Source organism: Trichosurus vulpecula, chromosome 5 (assembly GCF_011100635.1).
Source record: "Trichosurus vulpecula isolate mTriVul1 chromosome 5, mTriVul1.pri, whole genome shotgun sequence".
In the NCBI taxonomy this organism is placed as follows: Eukaryota; Metazoa; Chordata; class Mammalia; order Diprotodontia; family Phalangeridae; genus Trichosurus; species Trichosurus vulpecula.
Window position 1 is genome coordinate 74,218,222 of NC_050577.1, and position 24,181 is coordinate 74,242,402.

Below are 24,181 nucleotides of genomic sequence, written 5' to 3' on the forward strand. Positions count from 1 at the left end.
CTCCCAATGTGTAATTTTTGACATGATCATAAATTTTTAACCCCAGTGGTTTTCACAGTGCCATTCATATAGTAAGTACTTAAGAAATGCTTTTTGATTAAAATTTTTTGAATGTCTAAACAAGATAACATTGAGTTATCCATCCATCCATCCAACTATCTATCTATCTATCTATCTATCATTCTATACTAACCGCGGAAATGAAATCCAACCTTTAAATTCTGCTTATATCAAAAAGAGAATTTGTAGATCTCATTTTTACTTATGGTACCCTGTCAAGATTCACCAATCAGTCCTATGGTATCTATCTTTTCCTCATGCTACTGAGATGATTCCAGGGACTAAATATTATTTCATAAAAGCATCACTGTGGTAGCTGCCACTGCACTGACACCATTATAGTTATAATATGCATTATACATATATATATTTTCCTTTATAGCCGAACTTTTATAAGTTCCTATTTTCCTATAAAGGCAGGAACAGTGATTACTACAATACCAAGTTCTTAGGGATGGTAACATTTAATGTTAAATCACTGCTTGTGAAGTATCTTTAGATTTCAGTATGAGATGACAGGTTATGTAGGGTCCTTCCCCCACCCAATCCGTAGACCAGGGTTTAATATCTATCTATATATTTCTATATCAATAGATATAGCAAGATACATACACACAGGTATATATTTTAACAAGCATTTCTTCCTACCTACACTACTGAGCAAAACCAACGAGAAATAAAACCCTCATAACAAATATGCATAGGCCAGGAAAACAAATTTCTACATCAGGCATGTCCAAAAACCATGTTAGACTGAGAATTCTTAGTATTTGTTGGGACAAGGATCCCTTTGGCATTCTGGTGAAATCTATGGAGTGCCTCTCAGAAAATTCTTTTTAAACAACTTAAGACCCAGTGACAAAACTAACATTTATATAGCTAAAGCGCTTTTACTAATATTATTTGATTACACAAAGCAGTCTGTCTTTCTGGCTCGGTGCATCTCCACTGATTTCCTCATATTTGGAATTCCCTTTCTCCCCACCTTCTAGCTTCTCTGACTTCTTTCAAGTCCCAGCTAAAATTACACCTTCTGCATGAAGTCCTTTTCTGATTCTCCCTTAGTTGGCTAGTGCTTTCCTTATGAGATTGCAAGAAATTTATCCGGTATATAGCTCGTTTGTACATAGTTGTTGACACGTTGAGCTCCTTGGGGTAGGGACTATCTTTCGCCTTTCTCTGTATCCCCAGTGTTTTGTATTTCGCTGTACCTGGCACGTTGTAAACACCTAACTAATGCTTGTTGCCCGAATGTCTGATTAGTGAGGAATGAAAAAAAGAGGTGTAACTTTTCTCCCCCAAGACCACAGATCCCCAGAAATCTATACACGGACATTAAGAACCCGTCGCCTTAGACTCTGGGCACTTTACCCATAGCCACTTCCATTCCCCCAAGGTCAAATGCTTTTTATTGACAGCCTCCTCCTAACAGGAAGCTCGAGAATTAGGCTGAAGCGTTCCGAGGGTTCCCCGGTCTCTCTGGGGCTCGGGGGTCCGTGGGGCTGAGATCTCGGGGTGTGGCAGGCGGGGCGGCGGCAGCACCGGGGTGGAGACAAGAGGCAAGATCAGCGCTACAGGAGGGAGGCGGCCGCCAAGGTCAAGAACAATCAGCGCGACCTGAGCCTAGGACTCGTCACTTTCGTCACTTGGGCCCGGGGAAGAGCGAGAACCCGCAGAGCTCGAGTCTTGTCAAGGGGGCGTTTGTGACGGCGAGGAAGCGAAGGGAGGACGCGCGGCGCTCGACCCGGCGGCGGTCACAGCAGGCACGAAACCTACGCCTGCCGGTCACAGACGGCCTCCCTCCGCCCCGTCGCTCCTGCCCGGGAAGCCGGCAGGGCTCTCCCCCACCCTTCGGGGCTGTCCCCCGCCGGAGGAGCGCCTCCCTTGAGGCTTCCAGGCCCGGACAACGGTCCAGAGCTCGCGAAAAGCCCCCACGAGCGGTTATGGGCTGAAGAGTGAGATGACCCTCGAGCCCGACTAGGGGTTTGGGGTGGGGGCGGGGACGGGTTGGCGGCCGTTACTTGTGTTTGCAACCAATTGCCATTCCGAGCGCCGCGCGCGCTGCGGTTGGCTCCAGTTCCACTTCCCCACTCCACCCCCACCCCTCCTCTCTCCTCAAGCCCCGCCCCTCAGCTCGGCTCCTTCTCTTCTCTTCCCCCGCCCCCATCCCCGCCCCCCTTCACCCTCCGGGTCAGCCCCTCCCCCCGCCCCCTTCCAGCTCGTTCCATTTAATTGTTGAATTGTCAGCGCCGCCCGCCCGCTCGCGGCCGGCAGGGGGCGGAGTTAGAGCTTTGAACTTTTCCGCTGCGTGAGCCGGAGGGAGGTAAGGAGGGAGTGGGGGAGGGGAGGGCTGGGTGCGAAGAGGCGGCTCGGCTCGGTCGCTGCTTCCGAGCTACATTTCGGCCCCCAACCCCCGGCGAAGGGGCCGTCGTCGCATCCGAGCTGACGTGGGGGTTACGTGGAGCGGCCGCAGCGGCTTGCCGTCGGCGGGTTTGCTGGGCGGTGGCGGCGGCGCCGCTCCTGAGCGGCAGCCCCGGGTCTCCGTCTCCACCTCCTCCCGCCCGTAATCAGTGACGAGGCCCGCTACGTAAATCCCTTCGCGGCGGGTAAGTAGCGCGTCTGCCCCCCGACCTAGAGAGCTGGGAGCCGCCGACGTTGGAGCGGGAGGAGCAGCGGCGAGAGGAGGAGGAGCAGCAGCAGCAGCTGTAGCGGACCCGGGGCTGCGCTGCGCGGTCCTGCCGAGGGGAGGGGAGCAGAAAGAGGAAGGAGGGGAGGGGGAGGGGGGACGGGGGCGGGGCAGAGCAAAGGCAGCCGAGCTCCGGAGCCCGTTCGCCGGCCTGTCTGCCTCCCTCTCGGGCCGCGCTGGAGGAACCGGAGCCCGGCTGGCGAGGGAGGCGGGTGGCCGGCCGGGCCCAACTGCGTCTTCTCGCCCCTTGTCGGGCCCCGCCACCGGGCCACGCCACCGGGCCAGTGCCGTCCTCCGGCTCCCCGCGGCCGAGGCTCCTGGACGTTCCTCTACCCATCTCCGGCAGGCAGGAAGGCCCGGCCTTGGCCGGCTAGCCCTCCGCCCGCCTCTCCTTCCGGACTGACCGCGGCCCCTCCGACAGGGGATGACGGGCCTCGGTGACTGCAGCCCGGATGGACGGAATCGCCGGCCTTCGGCCCCTCGCCCCGCGGGCCTCCTGGGCTCCGGGCCGGAGCTCCGCTTGCTTTGGAGGGTGACATTGTGGACTTGGCGGCTCCCGGATCTTGGGGTTAGTTGTAGGAGGCCGGGCATGAGGTGGCCGCGGAGAAGGAGGCCTGCCCGGTGACCTCGGCCGGTCACGGGGGCGTCCGAGTAATGTCCGAATTATGATGTTGATGAGAGAGAACCGGCCTCCCAAGGGGGCTGTGTAGAGTGATGGGCCGAGTGCTGGCCGGAAGACGGCCACACCATCCGAGGCAAGCCGGGCAGCTTCTGCCTCCCTCAGCTTCCTGATCTGTGAAATGGGCACAGCGGACTACGTACCTTACCGCCCAAAGTGGGCTTCATAGCCTGCGGCTATGATTCATTTTAAGGTAGAAGACCAGTTGGGTCTTAAAAACTTTTAGTTCACATGACACATTCCTATAAACTTAATTTAATCCCTTTTCCAGACGATATGAAGAGGCTGTTTAGTTTATTAATGGCTTGTGAAGGATGAATGAAACCTATGAGGATTGATTTCTTAGTTGTTTAGTCTTTACTGCCTGTGTGGACATTTAGAGGGTATTGAGTGATTAATAACTAGTTGAGATGTGGGTAAGCATGTCTCAAATATTCCTTCTGTTTTTGCTTGATCCTTAAATTTGAAGTCTGTTTAGAAATAACTTAGTTTAGCAAAAGTTAATAATGTCAGTTACTTTGTTAGATGCTAAAGCAAAGGAGAGGGTTGTGTTAAAGTAGAAATAGGTTTTCAAAAAATTGCTAATTGTTTGGCTTTGTGGCCAGCTGGAATGGAGCCAGGATTTCTTAGCATTTCTAAGCAAACCTCTTAATATAACTAGATTAAAAGTTTTTCTTCCATTTACATTTATTCTTTGTATGGCATGGTGGCATACGTGTACTTCGCTCCTTTTTGAAATGATCCAAGGTGGAAAATGATCCAGCATGAAAAAAATCTATTAGAGTTAAATGATCTTTAGGGCATCTTGTTACTAAAACTTGTCCTCTTTCATTAGAGCAGTTCTTTAAGCCTTTATCCATTTATATTACTGAAATCTAATTCCCAAGAGAACAAAGAATATTGCAAATTATGTTCAGTTTGAAAGAAATTGTTCCAGTTAATGTGGGATGAGATAGTATTAACTTTGCAAATCTTAAAACCTTATATATCAGAGACATAGTGAATATTTGCTGTTGTATGCTTTAACGTCTTGTCATTTCCCCCCAGCTCCCATCCCACTGTTCCAACCTTATTGAGCACATATATGTGTTACCTTCAAGTGCTGATTTTGACTCATGGTCATTTCGAACATTGGTTCATTTTTCTTTTCTTTTTTGATCTAACAGTTCTCTTCCATTATGATGCTCAGGCATTTGAGATTTAATGCCTGCAGAAACAGGAAGGAAAAAAGTTTTTTCTATTACATGTTGTAATAATAAAAACGCTTGAAAAAATGTATTATTGTCATACTTAAAACAAGGGATTATTCACAAAACAGCCTGTTTTGACCTTGATGGTGTTGTATATTAGTATAAATGAATATTTAAAGGCAGAATGGCATGTTGAGAGTCCAACTCTTTCTAGCTACTATGAACATTGTCAATTTTTGGATATTTACACCTGCACTTACTTAGTGTATGTAGTTTAATGTGATTTTTATTGGTATTTTTAAAGCTCTATTTTGTGGTTGTTGTAACTGCTCTGTACTTATTGACATATGCATTTGTATATGTGTTTATTGTTTAATTGTTAAAAGTTCAGGAGCAATTTTTTTATTTTAAAAATTAAAAATTTTAAATTTGTTATTGTTACGTGGGGCCTATAAATTTTTGACTTGATCATTAATGACTTTCTAGAATTATCATAGTTACTTTGGGAGAGTCATTACATGAAGATTAATAAAATGAATGAAAACTTAATTAGAATTATGACCTTTCCTGGAACAGCATACAAGAGATTTTTTTTTCAGGTTTTAAAACATCCTACAGTACTATTTCATACGTGTCATGTGATTGACTCACAAAAGTTCTAATGGGGATGGCTGATGTTAATGATGGCTCTGAGACAACTCCTACAAATGGAAGGTGAGATTAAACTAGAAAGATTTATCAAGGGAATTTGCCAAGGTAAAACACTGTCTTAGGGGTTAGGGATTTCTTGCCATTTTGGTGTCAGACCAGTTGAGAATTAGGAAACATTTCTTTTATATTTTGATAAAATTTTATATCTGTTTACACAATGGAATTGGGAGGGACTAATACTTGAGCATAATGAAAGTTTTAATGAGGTTTTTGGAGTCATTTTTGTACTGTTTGTGTGCCTTTTCATGGGCTCTTACCAGAGAGAAAGATAACCAGGCAAATTATATGTTTGAGTGGTTTTATAAGTGATAGTTCTGACATTTTAATCTGTATGTGCCCATTTTTGAAAAATAAACTGATTTTATTAACCACATTTATAGTGAGTTATTTTAATGTTGTTAAGCTATCAAAATGGCATGGTTTCTGTTAGAAATTATTCTAAATACATCCAGAATCTTTCACTGTGTTTCATTTCTTTATATACCATTGATAATTTATATGCTAACCTTTCCTTGGAAAAACTTCAAGTGGGAAAGTTCAGTACTAAATAAGATGGGAAATTTCTAGTTCTGGTTCTCTTTGTTGGCATGAATTGTACAAAAAGCAATGAATTCAACACAGTTGGAAAAAACCATGATACACCTGTGCTATATATGATACTTTTTATTTTTGCTCTACTTAAAACCAACCAAAAGCTTATTGTTTCTACAAAGTCATTTAATATTCACCCTGGAATACTTAAGCTGAAGCATCTCTCTGCCCAAATATATTTAACTATTAGTAAACAGGAATAATGAGAATGAATAAGGTACACGGAAAATTTCTCAAGCTTTATTCTAGTTATCTTCAGCCTCTCTCATCTCATTGTTTTCCAGTATAGTTAAAAATTTTATTGTAAGCAGTAGAGATCCATCTGAATGTTTTTTCTTAAACTCATTCTTTTAAATACAATAAGAGAAATAAATACATAAGAATTGTGTAATGAATCCTCTTTTAAAACATTCAAGCTGTCTCTTTACCCCCTCCCAAATTATTTTCTTGTGCCACTGAGTTACACTTTTAATTCTCAGATTTAGGGGCTCATAAGCAAGAAAATAGGCAAAAGTCAGGAGTCACGTGGGAAAAAACCCCTCCCACTAGGGACTAGGTCATTTTTGGAGTTATTTTTTACTCCAGTCACCAAAATTACATTCTGCATAAATATTAATGTTGACTAGTTGATAATAAAGTAATTAGTTGGAATGATACTAAATCTCCCCTTATACTTATCACCCCATGCTTTTAATTATGATTTGGATTCAAAATATTAACTTCATTTAAAGGGTATATTCAGAAACTTATTTTTATTCAAAATTGTGGTACTTAAATGATCTTTTGGAAAACCTGATTAATCTTAAACTTGGATCTCCTGTTAACACTGTACTCTTAATCTTGGCTGCTGTATTTTTCCTTCTGTTCTGGGACTATGAAATGGCAACTCTAGACATCCTGTTCAGTCCTTGTAGGCTTGGGACTGTTTTAATGCTTCTGAATTCTTAGAGCCCTATTTAACTCCTACCTATTCACATCTCTCCACCCCAGGCCCTTGTTTGTGACTCACCTGCTTGGCTCAGTTTCTGGATTCTTCTCATTTCTTTGACTTTGTCTTCTTAGGTATTAGATTGTCTTTTGTGTCCTAGTGGGCTCTTATTTTGTCTGCAAGAACTGTGTTCTCTTTTACTATATTTTGACAACCAAATATTTTGCCATTATTTGTTTTGTTTTCTTCTTTCAGAAGGAAAAATGCAGTCTGTTCCACTTGAAGTATTATGTCACTTTCTATATGAAGTATATTCAGTACTTCAGAGAATTAACAGGAAAGGTCAGGCTGCCTAAAATGTTTAATGATCTCCACTCAGAAACACCTTGTAGTGCCCCAAATTACCTGTGTTTATCTTTTGGCAGAGGAAAGAGAAAGTGGAACTTTTCAACACTTTATCTTTGAAGAGTATAAAGTTGTCATAACAATCCTTTTCTCCAGTAAAAGGGGCAGGCACACTTTGACTTTGTGAAGGATGAGGTCGGGGAGGAGGGAGAAGGAGATAACTAATGGAAGCTGTCTATTTCAATATCTGTGATATAATCATTCCAGGAAGAAGTAAAAGTAAACAATTTAATCGTATGATGCCTTCATATTGACTTGTAATTGTACAAATACCTAAAAGGCACCAAGTTAAAAGTGTCTGATAACAAAGAATAAGTGAATGGAAGCCCAAAGTAAATTTATAAAAATTAGTCTCAGTGGTTGCTTGGTAAAATTATACATCTCTCAAACCCTTTTTTTCATTAGATCTTTAACTTTTCAAGGGAGGTTCAGAATTAAAGGACAATAGATTTTCATATTAACTTGATTGGGTTTGTTTTAACTGTTCAAGAATCCTCATGTCACACAGTATCTGACTTTAATACTGTGTTGAATTCAGATAAAGCCAGAATGAATTAGCTCTCCATCAGGATGATCTAAGGTTGATTGAATGCTCACAAGTGATTGAATGGCACAGCATATAAGGCTCTCAACTAGGTAATACAGTAAATTTTAATCATGATCAAAGGAAACTTTGTTATATTTTGTTTATATGAAACTGACACTGGCCCCCCACCCCCATGCTACCAACCTCAAGGTTTTCAGTTTTCATTTTTATTTTTTTAAATTTATTTTTAGTTTTCAACATTCACTTCCATAAGATTTTGAGTTCCAAATTTTCTCCCCATCTCTCCCCTCCCCCATCCAAAGATGGCATGCATTCTGATTACCCCTTCCCCCAGTCTGCCCTCCCTTCTATCACTTCACCTCCCCTTTTATCCCCCCTTACTTTCTTACAGGACAAGATAGATTTCTGTACCCCATTGCCTGTATATCTTATTTCCCAGTTGCATGTAAAAACAATTTTTAACATTTGTTTTTAAAACTTTGAGTTCCGGATTCTCTCCCCTCCCCACCCCCCACCCACCCTCACATTGAGAAGGCAAGCAATTCAGTATACGTTATATATGTGTAGTTCAGCAAAACTTTTCCATAATAGTCATTATGAAAGACTGTATTTCTCTCGATCCTATCCTACCCCCCATTTATTCTATTTTCTCCTATGACCCTGTCCCTTTTCAAAAGTGTTCACTTCTGACTACCGCCTCCCCCAATCTGCCCTCCCTTTTATCATCCCCTTTCTTGTCCCCTTCCCCCCTACTTTCCTGTAGGGTAAGATATGCAATTGAGTGTGTATGTTGTTCCCTCCTTAAGCCAAATGCAATGAGAGTAAGGTTCATACATTCCCTTTCACCTCCCCCTCCTTCCCCACCATTGTAACAGCTTTTTCTTGCCTCTTTTATTCAATTAATTTTTTAATGTGAAAGGCTACTAGTCTGTAGTGTAAAGGTCTCAGGAACCCAGGACTGGGAGACCTAGGTTCAAATCCCAGCTCAGGCACTTATTAGCTGTGTGTGCCCATGGACAATTTTAATTGCTTTGATCTTCAGTTTCCTAATCTATAAAATGAGGATAATACTTAAACTCCCTACCTCATTCAATTGTAAGAAAAGTGCTTTATAAGCCTTAAAACATTAGAACCATGAGTGATTCTTATATACAATTCTTGATGAGATAAGTAATTTAAAAATTCCTAGTTTTTATGTTAATAATGGAACTATTTCTATCCTTCAGTTTTAAAAATTATTATTTGTGCTTCTGTCCTCAGCCCAAAAACCTGTAAGAAGAACATTCTATTGAAAAAGAAAGGCATTGGGATGTTAACACAGGAGAAAATGAGAACAACTTGTTATCTCTTCCTTACCTTTATTCTCTTTCAGTTTTCCTCGTCTACCCTTCTGACTCCTTTTCTCTTTATCCCTCTAAGATTACAGTGACTAAAAGAAAAATAAATGGGAGAGGAAAAATTACCTCATACTTCTTTAGAGCTGGAAAAATTTCTTCATTGCACTGTAGGTGTCCATCTTTTTCTGTGATGTCATCATTGTTAATGTTACCTGTCTTGGAATGGAAGCTCTTAATGGACAAGCTCAGGTCATGAAAAATATGTGTACACTATATTTTTCTAAAGGGACCAATAAAGTGACAAAAAAACCCCAACTTTGAAGTTACTGGTAATACTAATCTGCTCTTATTGTACTGTGAAACAGTGTTAAGAGCTACCAATGAATTCTATTAACTCTGGATTTCCAGTTTCCTCTGGTCATCAAAGTAGTCCAAAGTATAGGTGAAAAATTTAAATTGGGTCATATGCAATTTGAGATTAAAATTACATATACATTCTGGCTTTTACTCCAATCCTTTCTCCTTTAGCCTCAGTCTAATTTATCATCAGGACCTAATGATGCAATTTCCTAAATGTCAGCTTTGGTTTTCTTAAAATTGTGTATTTTATGCATTGGCAGCAGCAAAAAAAACCCAAAAAAACCAGCTTTGCTAGGGCTGGTTTTGGCTATTTTGGTTTGGTTACCTGTGATTTGTCACTTTTATGGTGTGATAATATCCCCTAACTAGTACAAAAAAGGTGAAACACCTCCCCTTCTCCTCTGTCCCATTTACATAACTTAATAAGTATAATCTCCTCTTAATCTGTAGACTCCCCCTCCCTCCTTGATGAATTGAATAAATTGTATAATGAATTTGGGCAATGTAAATGGATGGACAGTTTGCATAATTTAGTCCCAGGCTTAGTTTATTCAAGCAGAAAGAAAGATATTTCAGTTTTCTTATCAGAATCATCTGGAGACTTGTGGCTATGACAAAGTCAATCATAAAAGACAGTAAAAAAATTAAGTTTCCTATTCTTTCATTTTCATAATGTTTTTGCCTGCTACGGGACTTTCAAAAGAAGGGATGTGTTTTCTAATTAGAGCATTTCAAGCTAAAATTATTGGGGATGGCTTAGACTTAAGAGATTTCTAGGAAAATTAAGATACTTCTTAAATGAGGAAATTTAAACAAAATCCCATCTTCTCTAAAGAGTGTTATTTGAGATTTATTTTTAGCCTTGATTTTGTTGTTTAGTTGTTTTTCATTTGTGTCAAACACTGTGACCCCCTTTTTGTGGGTTTTCTTGGCAGAGATATTGAAATAGTTTGCTGTTTCCTTCTCCCTCTCATTTTACAGATGAGGAAATAGGGCAAACAGGGTTAAGTGACTTGCCCAGGGCCAGACATCTAGTAAGGGTCTGAGGCTGGGTTTGACTTCAGGTCTTCATGACTCTTGGGTAGGGGGTGGCTCAGCAGATGAGAGTGCTGGGCTTGAAATCAGGAAGATTCATCTTCCTGAGTTCAAATCTGGCTTCAGACACGTAATAGTTGTGCAACCCTGGGCAAGTCACTTAACCTTGTTTGCCTCTGTTTCCTCATCTGTAAAGTGAGCTGGAGAAGGAAATGGCAAAGCACTCCAGTATCTGCCAAGAAGACCCCAAATGGAATCACAGAGTTGTACACAGTTAACAACCGTAATTTCCTGACTCCAGGTCTGGTGCTCTAACCATGTCATCACCTAAATGCCCTTCAGCCTTAACATGTTGACATATATACCTTTTGTCCTTCCTTTTCATGTGTTTTGAGTAATAGATTTTGTAAACTTTAGTTCAGTGGGTCAGTTAGGTGGCTCAGTGGATGGACTATTTGACTATGGAAGACCTCTGAGTTCTACTCTGGACAGGGGAGTTAACCTCTCTGGCCCTCAGTTTCCTTATCTGTAAAATGGGGGTAATAATAGCACCCACCTCACAGGGTTGTTGTGAAGATCAAATTAAATATCACATAAAGCGTTTTGAAAACTTTAAAGTACTATATAAAGTGCTAGCTTATTATTGAATAGCTTTTAATAGGACCATTTATGTGCAAATTGGGGCTTATATTTGATTACACATTTGATATAGCAAATGAATGGGTCTTACGTTCATTAAAATTCTGTCAGTCCTTTGTCTTATCTGTAAATTCTTTACAGTTGTTTTTTCATATATTCTATATCAGTTATAAACAGCTGAATATTTCTTCCAGGCAGTCTTAACACAGTCACTTAAAAATAAAGGAGACTTCATACAGCAATTAGCATTGTATAATGAAAAAAAAAAAGTCTGGATTTGGAATCAAAGGACTTGGATTCCCAGGTTCAAGTCCCATCTCGAGCAAATCATCTGATCTCTCTGGTCCTCACTTTGCATATCTGCAATGGGGAGGTTGGACTAGACCTTTAGGTTCCTTTCTGAGTCTAAATTTATAGTCCTACATAAAGCATGTCTTTTGGGCAAATGTAATTATGTAAGTCAAAGACAAATCATGTATCTAAAATAATATTTTAAGGTAAGTATTCTAGAAGCAATTCTATGATGCCCTTGTGTTTCCAGGAAAGCATCCAAATTGTATATCCATATTTCAGAAAAAAACTGGTTACAAATCATCATTTTATGTTTTAAATTGTTCTCGAACGTTTGTCTACATCAGTGGTTCCCAGTCTGGGGTATAAAAAAGGTTATCAAGGGAATAGTTTTTATTTCTGAAAAATTAATCTCTTACTTTGTTTTTCACATATACAATGGTGAACTTGAAAGGCTATGAGGACTATGGGACCAGAAAAAGGTTAGGAACCCTGGATCTAGATCTTTTGAAATAGAAATAGGCATTGTTATACTTAATAAAACTACTTCAACTTAGGAATTGAAATAACTTACAATTACCAGAGAGATGATAGAGTATGCTTTTTTTTCTCCTTCATTTTTGGAACATTTACCTTAATGCAGCCTATACTCAATTTTTTTTCTTTTCAAAGAGATATCATTTGTGGGGTGCAACTTACATTGGGGGATGAGTGGAATGCTATAAATTGCTTTTCAAAAATGAAACATATTCGTTTTCAGAAATGACTATGTTAAAACAATGAACATAGATAGAAAATATTTTTATCCTGTAGAACTTCACCAATGTTTGTTACAGCCTTTTTCAGAACTAATGTTTCAGTACTGAAGAACAAATCATACCTGTTTATTTTTCATGAGTGTCTTGAATGATACATAATTCCCTATGTTTTATTTACCTTTGAAGGGTAGAGTTCTATATAGAAGCATCACTTTTTTCCCCCATAGACAACATTAAAAGAGATATATTACCATCCAAATATCACTGTATGTCTCCAAAGTGACTATAGTAATAGTTGTTTGATGCTTGCAATGAAGATAGCAGAGTAGACTAAGTATTTTAAGTGCAGAATTAATATCTGTTCCCTAATTTAAACATTGTTTAAAAGCAAATCTTTGTTTAAAGAATATTGCTTATAGGGGCAGCTAAATGGTGCAGTGGATAGAACACCAGCCCTGGAGTCAGTAGGACCTGATTTCATATGTGGCTCACACTTCTCTGGGCAGGTCACTTTATCCCAATTGCCTCCAAAATAAAAAAGAATGTTGCTTATAAATAATTTTAATGAGAAGTTAGCTGTTGTTCCAAAGAAAATGGATTTACATACTGATGGTGAGTTGAATTTCTACCAGGATTCTTTAGGATCAGACTTAGTGTAAAAGTTAAATGAAAGCTGAGAAGGATGTTGAGCATCAAAATAACTATGGTATTTCACCAGAGAAACGCTTTTTTTTTCCCTCCAAGGGAGGATTTTGAGAATAACGATGGGGGAAACTGGTCTCTTTTTTTCCTCCAGGTTTCTGTTATCATCTATTACCCATGTGGTTGTAGTGGCGCCAAAGATAGCACTGTATATGTTCATTTGACAAGTGACAGTTGATAAGAAGCCTTTTGTGTCTTTTCTGGAGGGCGGCGAGTGTATTTGTATTTGTATCCCTAGTGTTTAACACAGTACCTGGCACGTAGTAAGCACATAACACAACTATGTAAGACAGCTCCTTGTCCTCAGGAAGCTTATAATTATTTTGGGAAGGACAAAAACCATCAAATACCAATATAAGAAAGCACCATTAATTGTAACAGTGAATAGTCCAAAGGTATTTCCTTGTCTTATCCTGTGATATTTAGCATCCCTACTTAGTAATAGGTGGCATCACCTACTCTTCTCACTACAGGATGGTGTGGCAGCAACATTCCTTTGTCATCAGCCTTAAAGATAGATAGATGAATTATGCCAGTTGGAATGTTGGTGAACATGAACATGTTGGTGGTATGACATTAGCATTTTGGCAGTAAGAAAAGAGGAACTAACAAAAGTAATATTGGTTCTCAACCATTTTCCTACTAATTTCACAGGCAAAAACAATTCTGTCCTTTAGCATTAGAATTAATAGACACCCCCAGGTAGGCTTACGTTGTCCTAGTGCCAGTCAGTTTTCCTGAGTTTGTTATCCTGGTCATGCACTTGTACACGTAAAGCTGTCAACATATAATTTTAAAAGGCAGTCTTTAGAAATTTGGGATTAATGGCATTTTGTTTTATAATTAAATTGGTTAAAATAACCTTCCTTTAGGTTGAAGGAAGCCTATAAACCTTTCACAAAATGTATGATGTGTGTGGAGCACTGCCAGGCAGAGTGTGAGGGAGATAGAAGATATTGTTGAGACATGGAAGTTAAGTGGGGTTTCATTGTCAGCAAAATCACAGCTTCATAGAATTTTAATCAAGTATTGCTGGTTCTCAGACTAAGGTGTCGTTAATACACGTATTTGATTTTGATAAGGGGCAACTAATAATAGAACTGTGAGGGCAATGAATATCACATATTCTTATATTTCAAGCAGTTGCTTTTAAGCTTTATACTGTAGTTTTAGAAGTCCATTGATATGGTGAAAACTTTAATGAGACACATGAAACAGAAAATTAAGTATTTAAAAAGCAGATTGAATCAATAATTGGAATTTCTACCTTGCTGCTTTTATCTTATGTCATTTTAATTGTATGAAAATTAGAATTATCTCCTTCCTGGTCTTATTTTGCCAACAAAGTCTTAAATTGTTTTGATGGAAATTTTGTAATATCCCAAATTCAAAAGTATAATTTTACTGCAGGATAAATAGAAGAAGAAAGCTGGGAAGGAGCAAAGCATTGTTTACAAATGTCTTAATAATGAGCAAATGTGGCAGGAAAAAATATATTAAGACAAGCCTAAGGTAGGTGAATTTATGTTTATCTGGTTTTTAAAAAAGTTTTACTTTGAAAAAGTTAAAGTTAGAATGATAGAAAAATGAAAGTTATTTGTTCTCTTCAGATTTAAACTATGTTAGAAATAAATATAAACTATGTATTCATTCACCCAGTAGATAATTTATTGAACTACTTTATATAATACTGTACACACACACAGACACACAGACAAATGGAGTGTGTGGTCTCAATTAGGCTGAGTAGCTGAATCAGAGAGACAGAAATCATATTCGTATTAAACTTTCCTCTACTTTCTTATAAATAGTACCATGAACAGAATATAACCTTTCTAGATGATTTGGAGTCATTTTTACTGTAATGTTCTGTAATACAAAATGCCCTTATGGATTGTCTTAAATACTTCTAGCCTGCTGTGGTTTTGTTAGTTCTATCTGTTTTTTATAGTTTTTCTGTCTTTTTCATTCTTGTAGGTCTTACTTTTTGCAGCTGACAGTATCTGCCTGTAGAGCAAATAGCCTTCCCTGGTTTTGAATTGGCTGTGGTCTTGGGAACAAGATAATCAAGGTTTCTTGAATAATGATTGTTGTAAGGGTAAATAGGCTCTGAGCCCAGGCCCTCTGGGTGCCCCTAGTGCATGCACTTTTTAATATCTGATTCCAGTGGTCAGAGGGCCTTTTTTACTTTTTCTTAGTTTTCAGCTGAGTTCTGGGTAGGTAAAGTTGCCATATTTAAGTTCCAGATAGGTCAAGTGTATATAGAATGGTTTAATCGTGTAGTTGTAAGAACGGGCTTCTTCAAAAGATGTGAGTTTTGAGCTGGGTCTTAAAGAACAGTGTTTGTTTAAAGAAGCAGTACACTTGAGATAGAAGAATTGGTATGATTAAAGGCAAAGAGGTAAGAATTATCAATCCAAATTGGATGGTGAGAGGCAAATAGATTGGTTTGGCCTAGAAGTAAAGGGGCCAGGTTGAGGAATAACAAAGTGTGAGGCTAGAAAATGAATGTGATCAGGTGTTTGCTGTATAAGGAGCAGTAAGCTTTTTTAATTTAGAGTAATAATGGCAGTAGGTTATTGAAAGTTATTATGAAAGTGACGTGATCACTTTCCTTTTGATAAATAATTATTTTAACAGCTATGTTTAGGATATACTAGAAAATGGAGTATGAGCAGATTAATAAATAGGAAGCAAATGTGATGAGGTTAGAAAACTTGGAAATCAGGTGTTGACAGAAATTGAAAAAGAAATGGCTAGGCTGAGAAGCATTGTTGGAGGATGACTCTTTAGGAGAATTTTTATTTCAGTCGAAGTTATGAATGATCCCCTTAAATTTTACATCTCTTTTTAGACTATTTTGGTGAAAAATACATTATTGTGGTGGTGATAAGTGGGAGAAGGGGTACAAGATCAGGAGGATAAATTTTAAATGGTCATTTTAAAAATGAATTGTTACGTATTTCATTTAGTGAGCATACCATTTACAAGATTTCATATTTTCACTTTTTAGTTTTAAAATAGAATTATTACAGGATTACTTACTCTTCTAGATAAAAATTCAGGGTGATAATTTATTTAAATTAAATTTAAAAGGAAAAGGAAAATATTTTAAAAAGGTATCCCTATAAAAACATCAATTTCTTAAAAATGACTTAAGCTTTCTTACATGTAACTTTGGCTTCACATGGAAAAAATTACATGGTAGACTTATTTATCATTAACTGCATGACTAAAAAATTAATCTTGTTATAATACTATGTTATAGACATGGGCAGTTTGAATAAATGATGAATAAATTATTTTCATACAATAGAGATGGCTTTAATTTCTTCATCTGTAAAAGGAGGGCAGTGGGCTACATCAGGAGATCCTTTCAAGTTCTAAATATATGATGCTATCTTTCTGTTCCAGTATCAGCAATTGTGGTGATAATAATGATATCTCAGATTTATATATTGCTTTATAATAACAAAGAACTTTCCTACCTACCCTTTGAAAACTTAATGAAGTTTTATTATAGATAGTTAAGGAATAAGCCAACAGTTTCAATCATTCGGCTATAGGCGATCATAAGAAAACATTGTTGTTTTAAAAATCTGCTTTCTTTGGGCAATGTCAATAGAATAACTTGCCTGGAATTTAGAGATTTAGAATTTGTATTATATTGATACATTCTGTAGGACTAAGCATTCAGTTTGAATGTAAAAAAAATTACTTTTAAATTTAATTTTACTCTTTGACTCTGTTGGTATTTGAACATAAATGTAAATTAGTGGGCCTGATTATTTAGTACTTTGAAAATTATCCTGAAGGAGTATTTTTGAAGGTTGAGGTGGGTTTTTAGGAAGACGGGTTGAGAACTGTGAGAGGTGACTGTTGTACTACAGATGCTAAAGAAATTTTGTCAGAGTCAAACATAAATAGTGATTCTTGAGATAGGTGCCTAATAGTTTTTCCTTTTTTGTTTTCTTTTCAGACAAATGACCATGGAAACAGTTGAATCTCAGCAGGATGGAGGTGTAACAGATTCTGTAACAGACAGTGATTCTGCTCATGTACAGGCTCAGGCTGGTCAAAATTCTATTCCAACCCTAGCTCAGGTAAATTAAAATAGAAGCAATACACTGAAACTAATAATAAAGTTGTAAATCTATGGAAATAACATCTGTGGCTCTATACTTGTTATTTTCTTGGAGATGATCTTTAATGTGGTATATTCTTAGATGGTAATTATTTCTAATGTGTATGTTGAAGGGAATATTGATGTTTTAATGGACATATGATAATAGCAAAAAATAAAACCCCAAAAGAAGAAAAAAGTAAGAGAAACAATCCTCATAAAACATTCAAGAAGAATGATTGGTATACAGTTGGCATAACTATTTTGTAACAGTAATAAAATTGAGTTATTGGGATAGAATGCTTGACCTTTTTTTTAACTGCCTGTGAGTTACTTACTTTTATTTTCTTTTGACTCTGTTGGTAGTTGAACATAAATATAAATTAGTGGGCCTGATTATTTAGTACTTTGAAAATTATCCTAAAGGAGTATTTTCGAAGGTTGAGGTGGGTTTTTAGGAAGATGGGTTGAGAACTGTGAGAGGTGACTATTGTACTACAGATGCTAAGCCTTGCAGGTAGGAATCAATCAATCTTTATTGAGCACCTGCTCTGAGCTGGAGATTATTGCTGCACGCTGAGATAGATACAAAGACAATGACAAAACATCTCTGTCCTCATGGAGCTTGCATTCAAGCTGGAGAGTTAAAGTGCACTGTATAGGTGTCCCAAAATTCTTGATACAGTTTACAGCTTTATTTTTTTTATTCACAACCTAAGTACTCCAAACCAGGATTTTTATACATAAAGTAATCACAAATAGAAGGGCATATATATGTAATTAAATGTTACTTTCAAAACAGGCTAGTTTTCCTTCTTTTCCCTTACTTTCAAAATTGGCTACGTTTACTTCTGTTTTCTTGTGTGCTTTACAAAATATTTTAATGCCTAGTTTGTTTCTTTTTTTTTTCTAAATGACATGGTTGATACTTCCCCAACTCCAAAGCCCTTCCCAGTTAAAAACAGAAGGAAAAAAAACTCAAACCTTTGTAACAAATAAACAGTCAAGCAATAAGCGTAGTCAAACAAAACAGCAACTGTGTCCAAAAAAATGTATGTCTCCTTTTGCACCTTAAGTCTCTCACCTCTTATAGGTAGGAGGCAAGTTAATATGAGTTGTTCTAGGTACTCTGGAGATATGGTTGGTAGTTGCTTTGATGAACATTTTAAATGTTACAGTGTTACTGTCCTGGTATAGATTGTTCTCCTGGTCCTGCATATTTTACTCAGCATCAATTTATACCTCCCAGGATTCTTTGAAATCACTTCTTGTCATTTCTTAAGGCACAATATTATTCCCTTATATTTATATACCATAATTTAGCCATCTCCCCCATTTCCTGTTCTTTCATTCCCCACCCCTCTTTTTTTTCCTTTTAAGTACCATCACCTATTTGAGGATTAGGAAGTTTGTTTTGCTTTTGACTGTTCATTCCCAATATTATCCTCCTCCTTTATACTACCCTTCCCCCATTTCTGCCTGTTTTCCTGTTGAGTTTAATTTGTTCCTATTACAAATTCTATGTAAGTGTTCAAACTTTCATTACCTAGTTCAGAGGGGGCTAGGGCCATTTGATGCCCATCACCCCAACTCTTCTTCCATATTTGTTATGAGGAAAAGTAATTTCCACAGCTCCTTCTTCCTTTCCACATTAGTGTATTCCTTCTATTCTCCCTTCACTTTCCCCTCTTAAAAGCCTCAGAATAAAACTAAATCTTGCCCATCCCTGTCTTCTCTTTTTTTTCTTATTTAAAACCTTCTATAGCTTTTGAAGACATTAAATTTCTAAAATGATACTTGTTTATTTTTTCCTTATTAGAATATTAGTCTTTTATCATTGTACAGCCCTTTCTAATTGCTCATATAAGTTTACCTTTCTAGTTTTCACTTGACTCTTGTGTTTGTATCTCAAGGTCCTACTCAGGTCTTTTCATCAGGAAATCTTGAAAGTGCTCTATTCCATTAAAGGCCTATTTTTGTCCCTATAAGACTGTACTCAGCTTTGCAGGCAAGTTGGTAGTAAAACTATTATTTTTTGCCTTTTGAAATATTGCATTCTGAGATCTCTTATCTATAGTAGAAGCTTTTAGGTCTTATGTGATCCTGTGATTCATCTCATTAGATTTAGCCCAACGTTCCAGTCTGTCAAGATCCTTTTTGATTTTTTATTGTATCCTGTGTTCGCTATCTCTCCAAACTTTGTGTTATTATCAGATTCCATGAATAATACTATCTGTGTCATTGTCCAAGTCGTTGATAAAAATGTTAGGCAGCACAGGGCTCAGATCCCTAGGATATTTCACTGGAGATGTCCTGCCCTGTTGCTTTTGAAGTGGCGGTACAACCAACTCTGAATCTGTCAGATTACCTTGTGGTTTAATCTGTGTGTGTGTGTGTGTGTGTGTGTGTGTGTGTGTGTGTGTGTGTGTCTCTTCACAGAGCATAGTATTATATATTATACCATATCTTCTGTAATTGCCTTATGCCTTTTTATTAAGAAAAATCTCCTACTTAAAATTGTGAGAAATACATGATCTGCTTCTCTTCTTATTTTTTATAGTATGATCTTTAATATTAAGATCACATTTATTTAGAATGTATTGTGAGATGTGGTGAAAGGTAGAACTGGGTTCTAACTTGCTTTGGGGGGAGGTGGAGAATGAGATATAATAAAGTAGAAGCGATAACCAATACATATGTTTTTGAAATAGGTATTTGAACTGGTGACAGAGATTACATAGACTAAAAACTTAAGAAATACAGTCTGGAAGGATTCTGGGAGTTCTTTTTCTAAGAAAATTGATAGGATCATAGAATTTGAGTAAGAAGTGACTTCAGAGGCTATCTGGTCTAACTCTCTAATTTTACAGATGATGAAACTGAGGCCTAGAGTGGTTAAGGACATGGTCAGTTACACACCTATTAAGTGACAGACAAAGCTGATATTCAAACCCAGGTTTTCTGACTCTACATTCTAAGGGGTTTTTTTTGTATTACACTGTGAAAGTTGCCAGAAGCTTCCAGAAGAGTAGAGATTCAAAGTAAATAGAGATATTTTCTTCTGTACTTTATTGTTAGGCAAGGTGTACGTATAAATATTTAGGTCTGTCGACTCCAATTGATAAGAATGTGGAGAACTTCTCTTTAAGGCCACGTGGTTATTTTAATACTGGGTAGAATCTATATTAGATAATAGGTGAAGAAATGAAATGGAATCCAGGCAGTTCAGTTCATCCGGTTGCTCTGTAGCAGTTCTTTAACAGGTGAATTAGCTTAGTATTGACTAAAGCTTTCCATTTATTAGCCACTTTTAACCAGGCTGCTCCCTACCTTTGGCATGATGCTGACTTATTATTAGAAGCAATCTGTTTTGTTTCTTTTCCTCTCTTTTACTCCAAGCTCTGATAAAGTGATCCTTCTTGCAAAAGCAAGCCTCTCTTCATGTGTTCTTTCTTCACATACATCTTTTTTTTAGCTCCTCCTTCTGGTTAATCTTCGATCTCCATCAAGTGGTCCCTTTCCTGCTGCCTATAAACACTACCAAGTCTCTCCCATCCTGAAAAATCCCTTACCAGACTCCACCATCCCCTTATAGTTCTTTCTCAGCAAGACTACTTGAAAAATCTGTCTGTACTCATTGCCTTCACTTACTCTCCTCAGTCACTTCTTAACAATTTGCAGTCTGCCTTCTAGTCTCGTCACTTAACTGAAACTAGACTCTGAATTTATTAATGATGTCTTAATGGCCTTTTCTCAATCCCAATTCTTCTTGACCTCCTTTCAGCATTTGATATTGTTGAGTGCCCTTTTCTTCTGAGTACTTTTCCACCCTGTGGGTTTTCCTGAGACTGTTCTTCGTTTTTTCTCCCACGATATTATTATTCCTTCTTGTCTCCTTTGTGGATTTGTCATCACCATCATATCATCTTGGAGCGTACCTCAAGACTTTGTTCTGGACCCTTTTTCTTTTATTTCCCCACTCTCTCACTTGGTAACTTCATCATCAACTCACATGGGTTTCTCCTCACTATTTTGATAATTCTCAGATCTGTATCTTTAACTCTAAGCTCTTTCTAACTTCTGTTGCATGTCTCAAACTGCTTGCATTGGACATGTCGAACTTGATGTCCTGTAGACATTTCAGGCTTAACGTAATTGAAACAAAACTTAACTATCTTTGCCCTCCAAATGATCCTCTCCATAACCTTTTGAACTTTATTACTGTCAGGCACTTATCCTTACCCCTATATATCCAATCACTTACCCAGTCTTGCTGATTCTATCCTTATGGTATCTCTCACCTCCAATACCTTCTGTCCATTCACACATGTACCACCTTAGTCACCTTAGTTCAGACCCCTCATCACCTCCCTGCCTAGGTTATTGCAGAGGCCTTCTGATTGGCCTTCCCGTCTCATTACTTCAGTCTATCCTATACACTGCTTTCAGAGTAAATTTTCCTAAACACAGTTCTGATCACATGACTTCCCTATTGAAAAAATATCCAGTGGCTTCCTGTTACCTTGAGGATGAAATATAAACTACTTGGCTTTTAAAGCCCTACAACTTGACTCCAGCCCATTCTTGCAGCCTCACTGGGCATTACTCCCACTTCCAGCCAAACTGGCCTTCTGTGTGTATCACACTTGACACTCCACCTCCCAACTCTGCACCTTTGTTTTGGCTCTCCTCCACGTCCAAGAAGGAAAGCACTTCTTCCTTAGCTCCATATCTCGAGTTCCTCTCTTCCTTGAAGATGAAGCTCCTTATATTTAACTGCTTTGTATTTATTCACCTTATATTTATGCTGTATATATTTTTACATATACTTGTCTTTCACATTAGAATGTAAATTCCACTTTGCATTTGAGTAGGGGTTGTATCGGATTTTTTTGTATTTTTGTCTCACTTGCCTAGAACCGTACCTGGCACACTACAAGTAGGTGTTTTCTTGAGTACTTGCAAATTGATTCAAATCCTGAGTTTTCTTTAAGGCTTGGCGCAAACTTCATCTACTACACCACCACCTTCCTAATCTCTCTCAAACCTTCCATTCCTCACTGGTGACTTTGTACCAAAATTATTTGACTCTATTACATATATATTTTTATATTATTTATGTACATATATATTATAATCTCTGAGAGAAGGGACCAAGGATATCTTTGTATCTCTACTTCCTAGCACAATGCCTGGGACTTAATAGGTGGGTTTTTTATTTTATTAGTATTTGTTGTATAAATAAATCCTACAGAAAATATTAACAAGTGATATTTTTAGAGGCAATTTTTTTTCCTCTATTCCCTTCTATTCTTTCACATACATCCCCTTCCCACCCCCCACCCCCACCCCTAATTCCCAAAATCAAGTTCAGGCCCCCAAGGTATTTCTTAAACTCTTATAACCTTAAATCAAATGATTTTTCCTACTGATCCTTTGTATGTATGTGAATTTTTTCTTAATCTTAAGGGTTGAGTTTATTTTTCAGAGTTGTAATTGTACCATTTTACTTCTATAACATTAAGAAGAGTGATTTTTTGAATCATTATTTTTGTTTATGTATCCAGTTTTAAATGGGTATTTTTTAAAAACCTTTTATGAGTCCCATCATTTTATTATCCCATAAGTATAAAGATTAGGTTAAAAACTCACTACAAGTTAATCAGATATTTTAAAATTAACATTCTCAATTATGTAGTTTCTGGACCAATTTGTATTGCCATCCTCCCATCTTTGTGGATATATGCTCTTGCTCAGTAGCAACTGTTTCTGAGGGTAGGCAGGAAGAACCCCGTTCTAGTCTGTTTTGCAATTTATATTCCTGCTCTGGTAACAAAAGAAGTTTTTGTGGGAGCAGAGTGAAGATACTGGCTAAAATGAGGATTACTTCAGTGTTTCCTTCCTCTTAACCTTTTTTCCCCCCATAGAAACACAAATGATACATTCCTCCCATAAATTTTAATACAGTGAAAGTGAATGTTTTTGCATCTAATTTATTGCTTCTACTTTTAATAATTTTATTTTGAGTCATCTTCAAAATTGGGGCAGATTTTGGACACCTGTTTTTAGTACTGGAATTGTGATAGCTTTTTTAGTTAAAAGCTCCACCTGTTAATGGAATCTCATTATTTCTACTTGAAATTAAATTGGAGACTATAGACATTTGATTCCTTGGTCACAGGGTAATTACAAGAATTTAGTTCACAGTGACACATTTTTTACTTTATCAGCTCCCTTAAAGTACAGGCCTCTGTGACATTTGAAGGTCCATTGTGACATCACAAATCCATCTTCAGGGAACCTAGCAACAGATTGGATGTAGTCTATTAGGTCTAAATCAAGTGCTGTGTTACAACATTGTGAGGTTTCTCCCAGTTATAAGTGTCATTAATAGGATTTTTTAAAATTGCAAAGCCAAGTAAGGCTGTAAATCGCATCATCTAATTTATCTCTTCAGATTAACTGTCTATAGTGGGGTTTTCAGTGGATGTGGTGGCATCAGCATAATCTATGTTTCAGGCATCACACACAGGAGGACTGCTCTTTAGGGGATCTAGAAAAAAAGGTAAACTACAAGCCCATTATGGGTTAAACAGATCACTTTATACATCTTTTGGGCAACATCTTTATTATAAATAAAGACATGCATATTAACAAAGTTTTTATTTGTGAATATAATTTATGTTTTAAGTGACTAAAAAACCTGCATTTGTATTCATTTTGATGTGGCTATCTGGAGAGCGGTGGATATACATAAATGTATCATGCTATTCAAAGCTAAGATTTTTTTTTACTTATAAAAATCTTGGAATGCATATTTTGATATTTGAATCTCTTCCCCTTATGCATATTCTTTGGATTCAGACATAATAATCTATTTTTATTAAGATACCACTTTCCTCAACTCCAAATCATGAAATTCCAATTCATTTGGAATTTGTTAGTCAAAAGCTGCTTATTTTTCATTTTGATGACTGAGCTTTTAACATTATTCCAAGTTCCTGAAATAGGAGCATTTGAAAGGAGTGTCGTATTTTTCTTTCTACATCTTAGTGGGATCTTTGGAGAAGACTGTATCACAAAAAGCTCCTTCTTAAAGCAGAATATCTGGTATTAATGCAGGAACAATCTTTTGAATT

General features: G+C 37.8%; 1 protein-coding gene across 14 annotated transcripts in view; it reads left to right on the forward strand.

The window, feature by feature from the left end:
• Window positions 1-2,346: 2,346 nt before the first annotated feature.
• CREM (cAMP responsive element modulator) overlaps window positions 2,347-24,181 on the forward strand; it is a 62,929-nt gene continuing 41,094 nt past the window's right edge. For 7 of the 14 annotated variants that reach the window (XM_036758794.1, XM_036758791.1, XM_036758797.1 and 4 more), the window contains exons 1-2: window positions 14,359-14,431; window positions 16,899-17,022. In XM_036758794.1, coding sequence (XP_036614689.1) covers window positions 14,388-14,431; window positions 16,899-17,022 — 168 coding nt within the window. In that variant the 5' untranslated portion in view covers window positions 14,359-14,387. The other 7 variants (XM_036758784.1, XM_036758785.1, XM_036758786.1 and 4 more) reach the window with 4 other exon arrangements.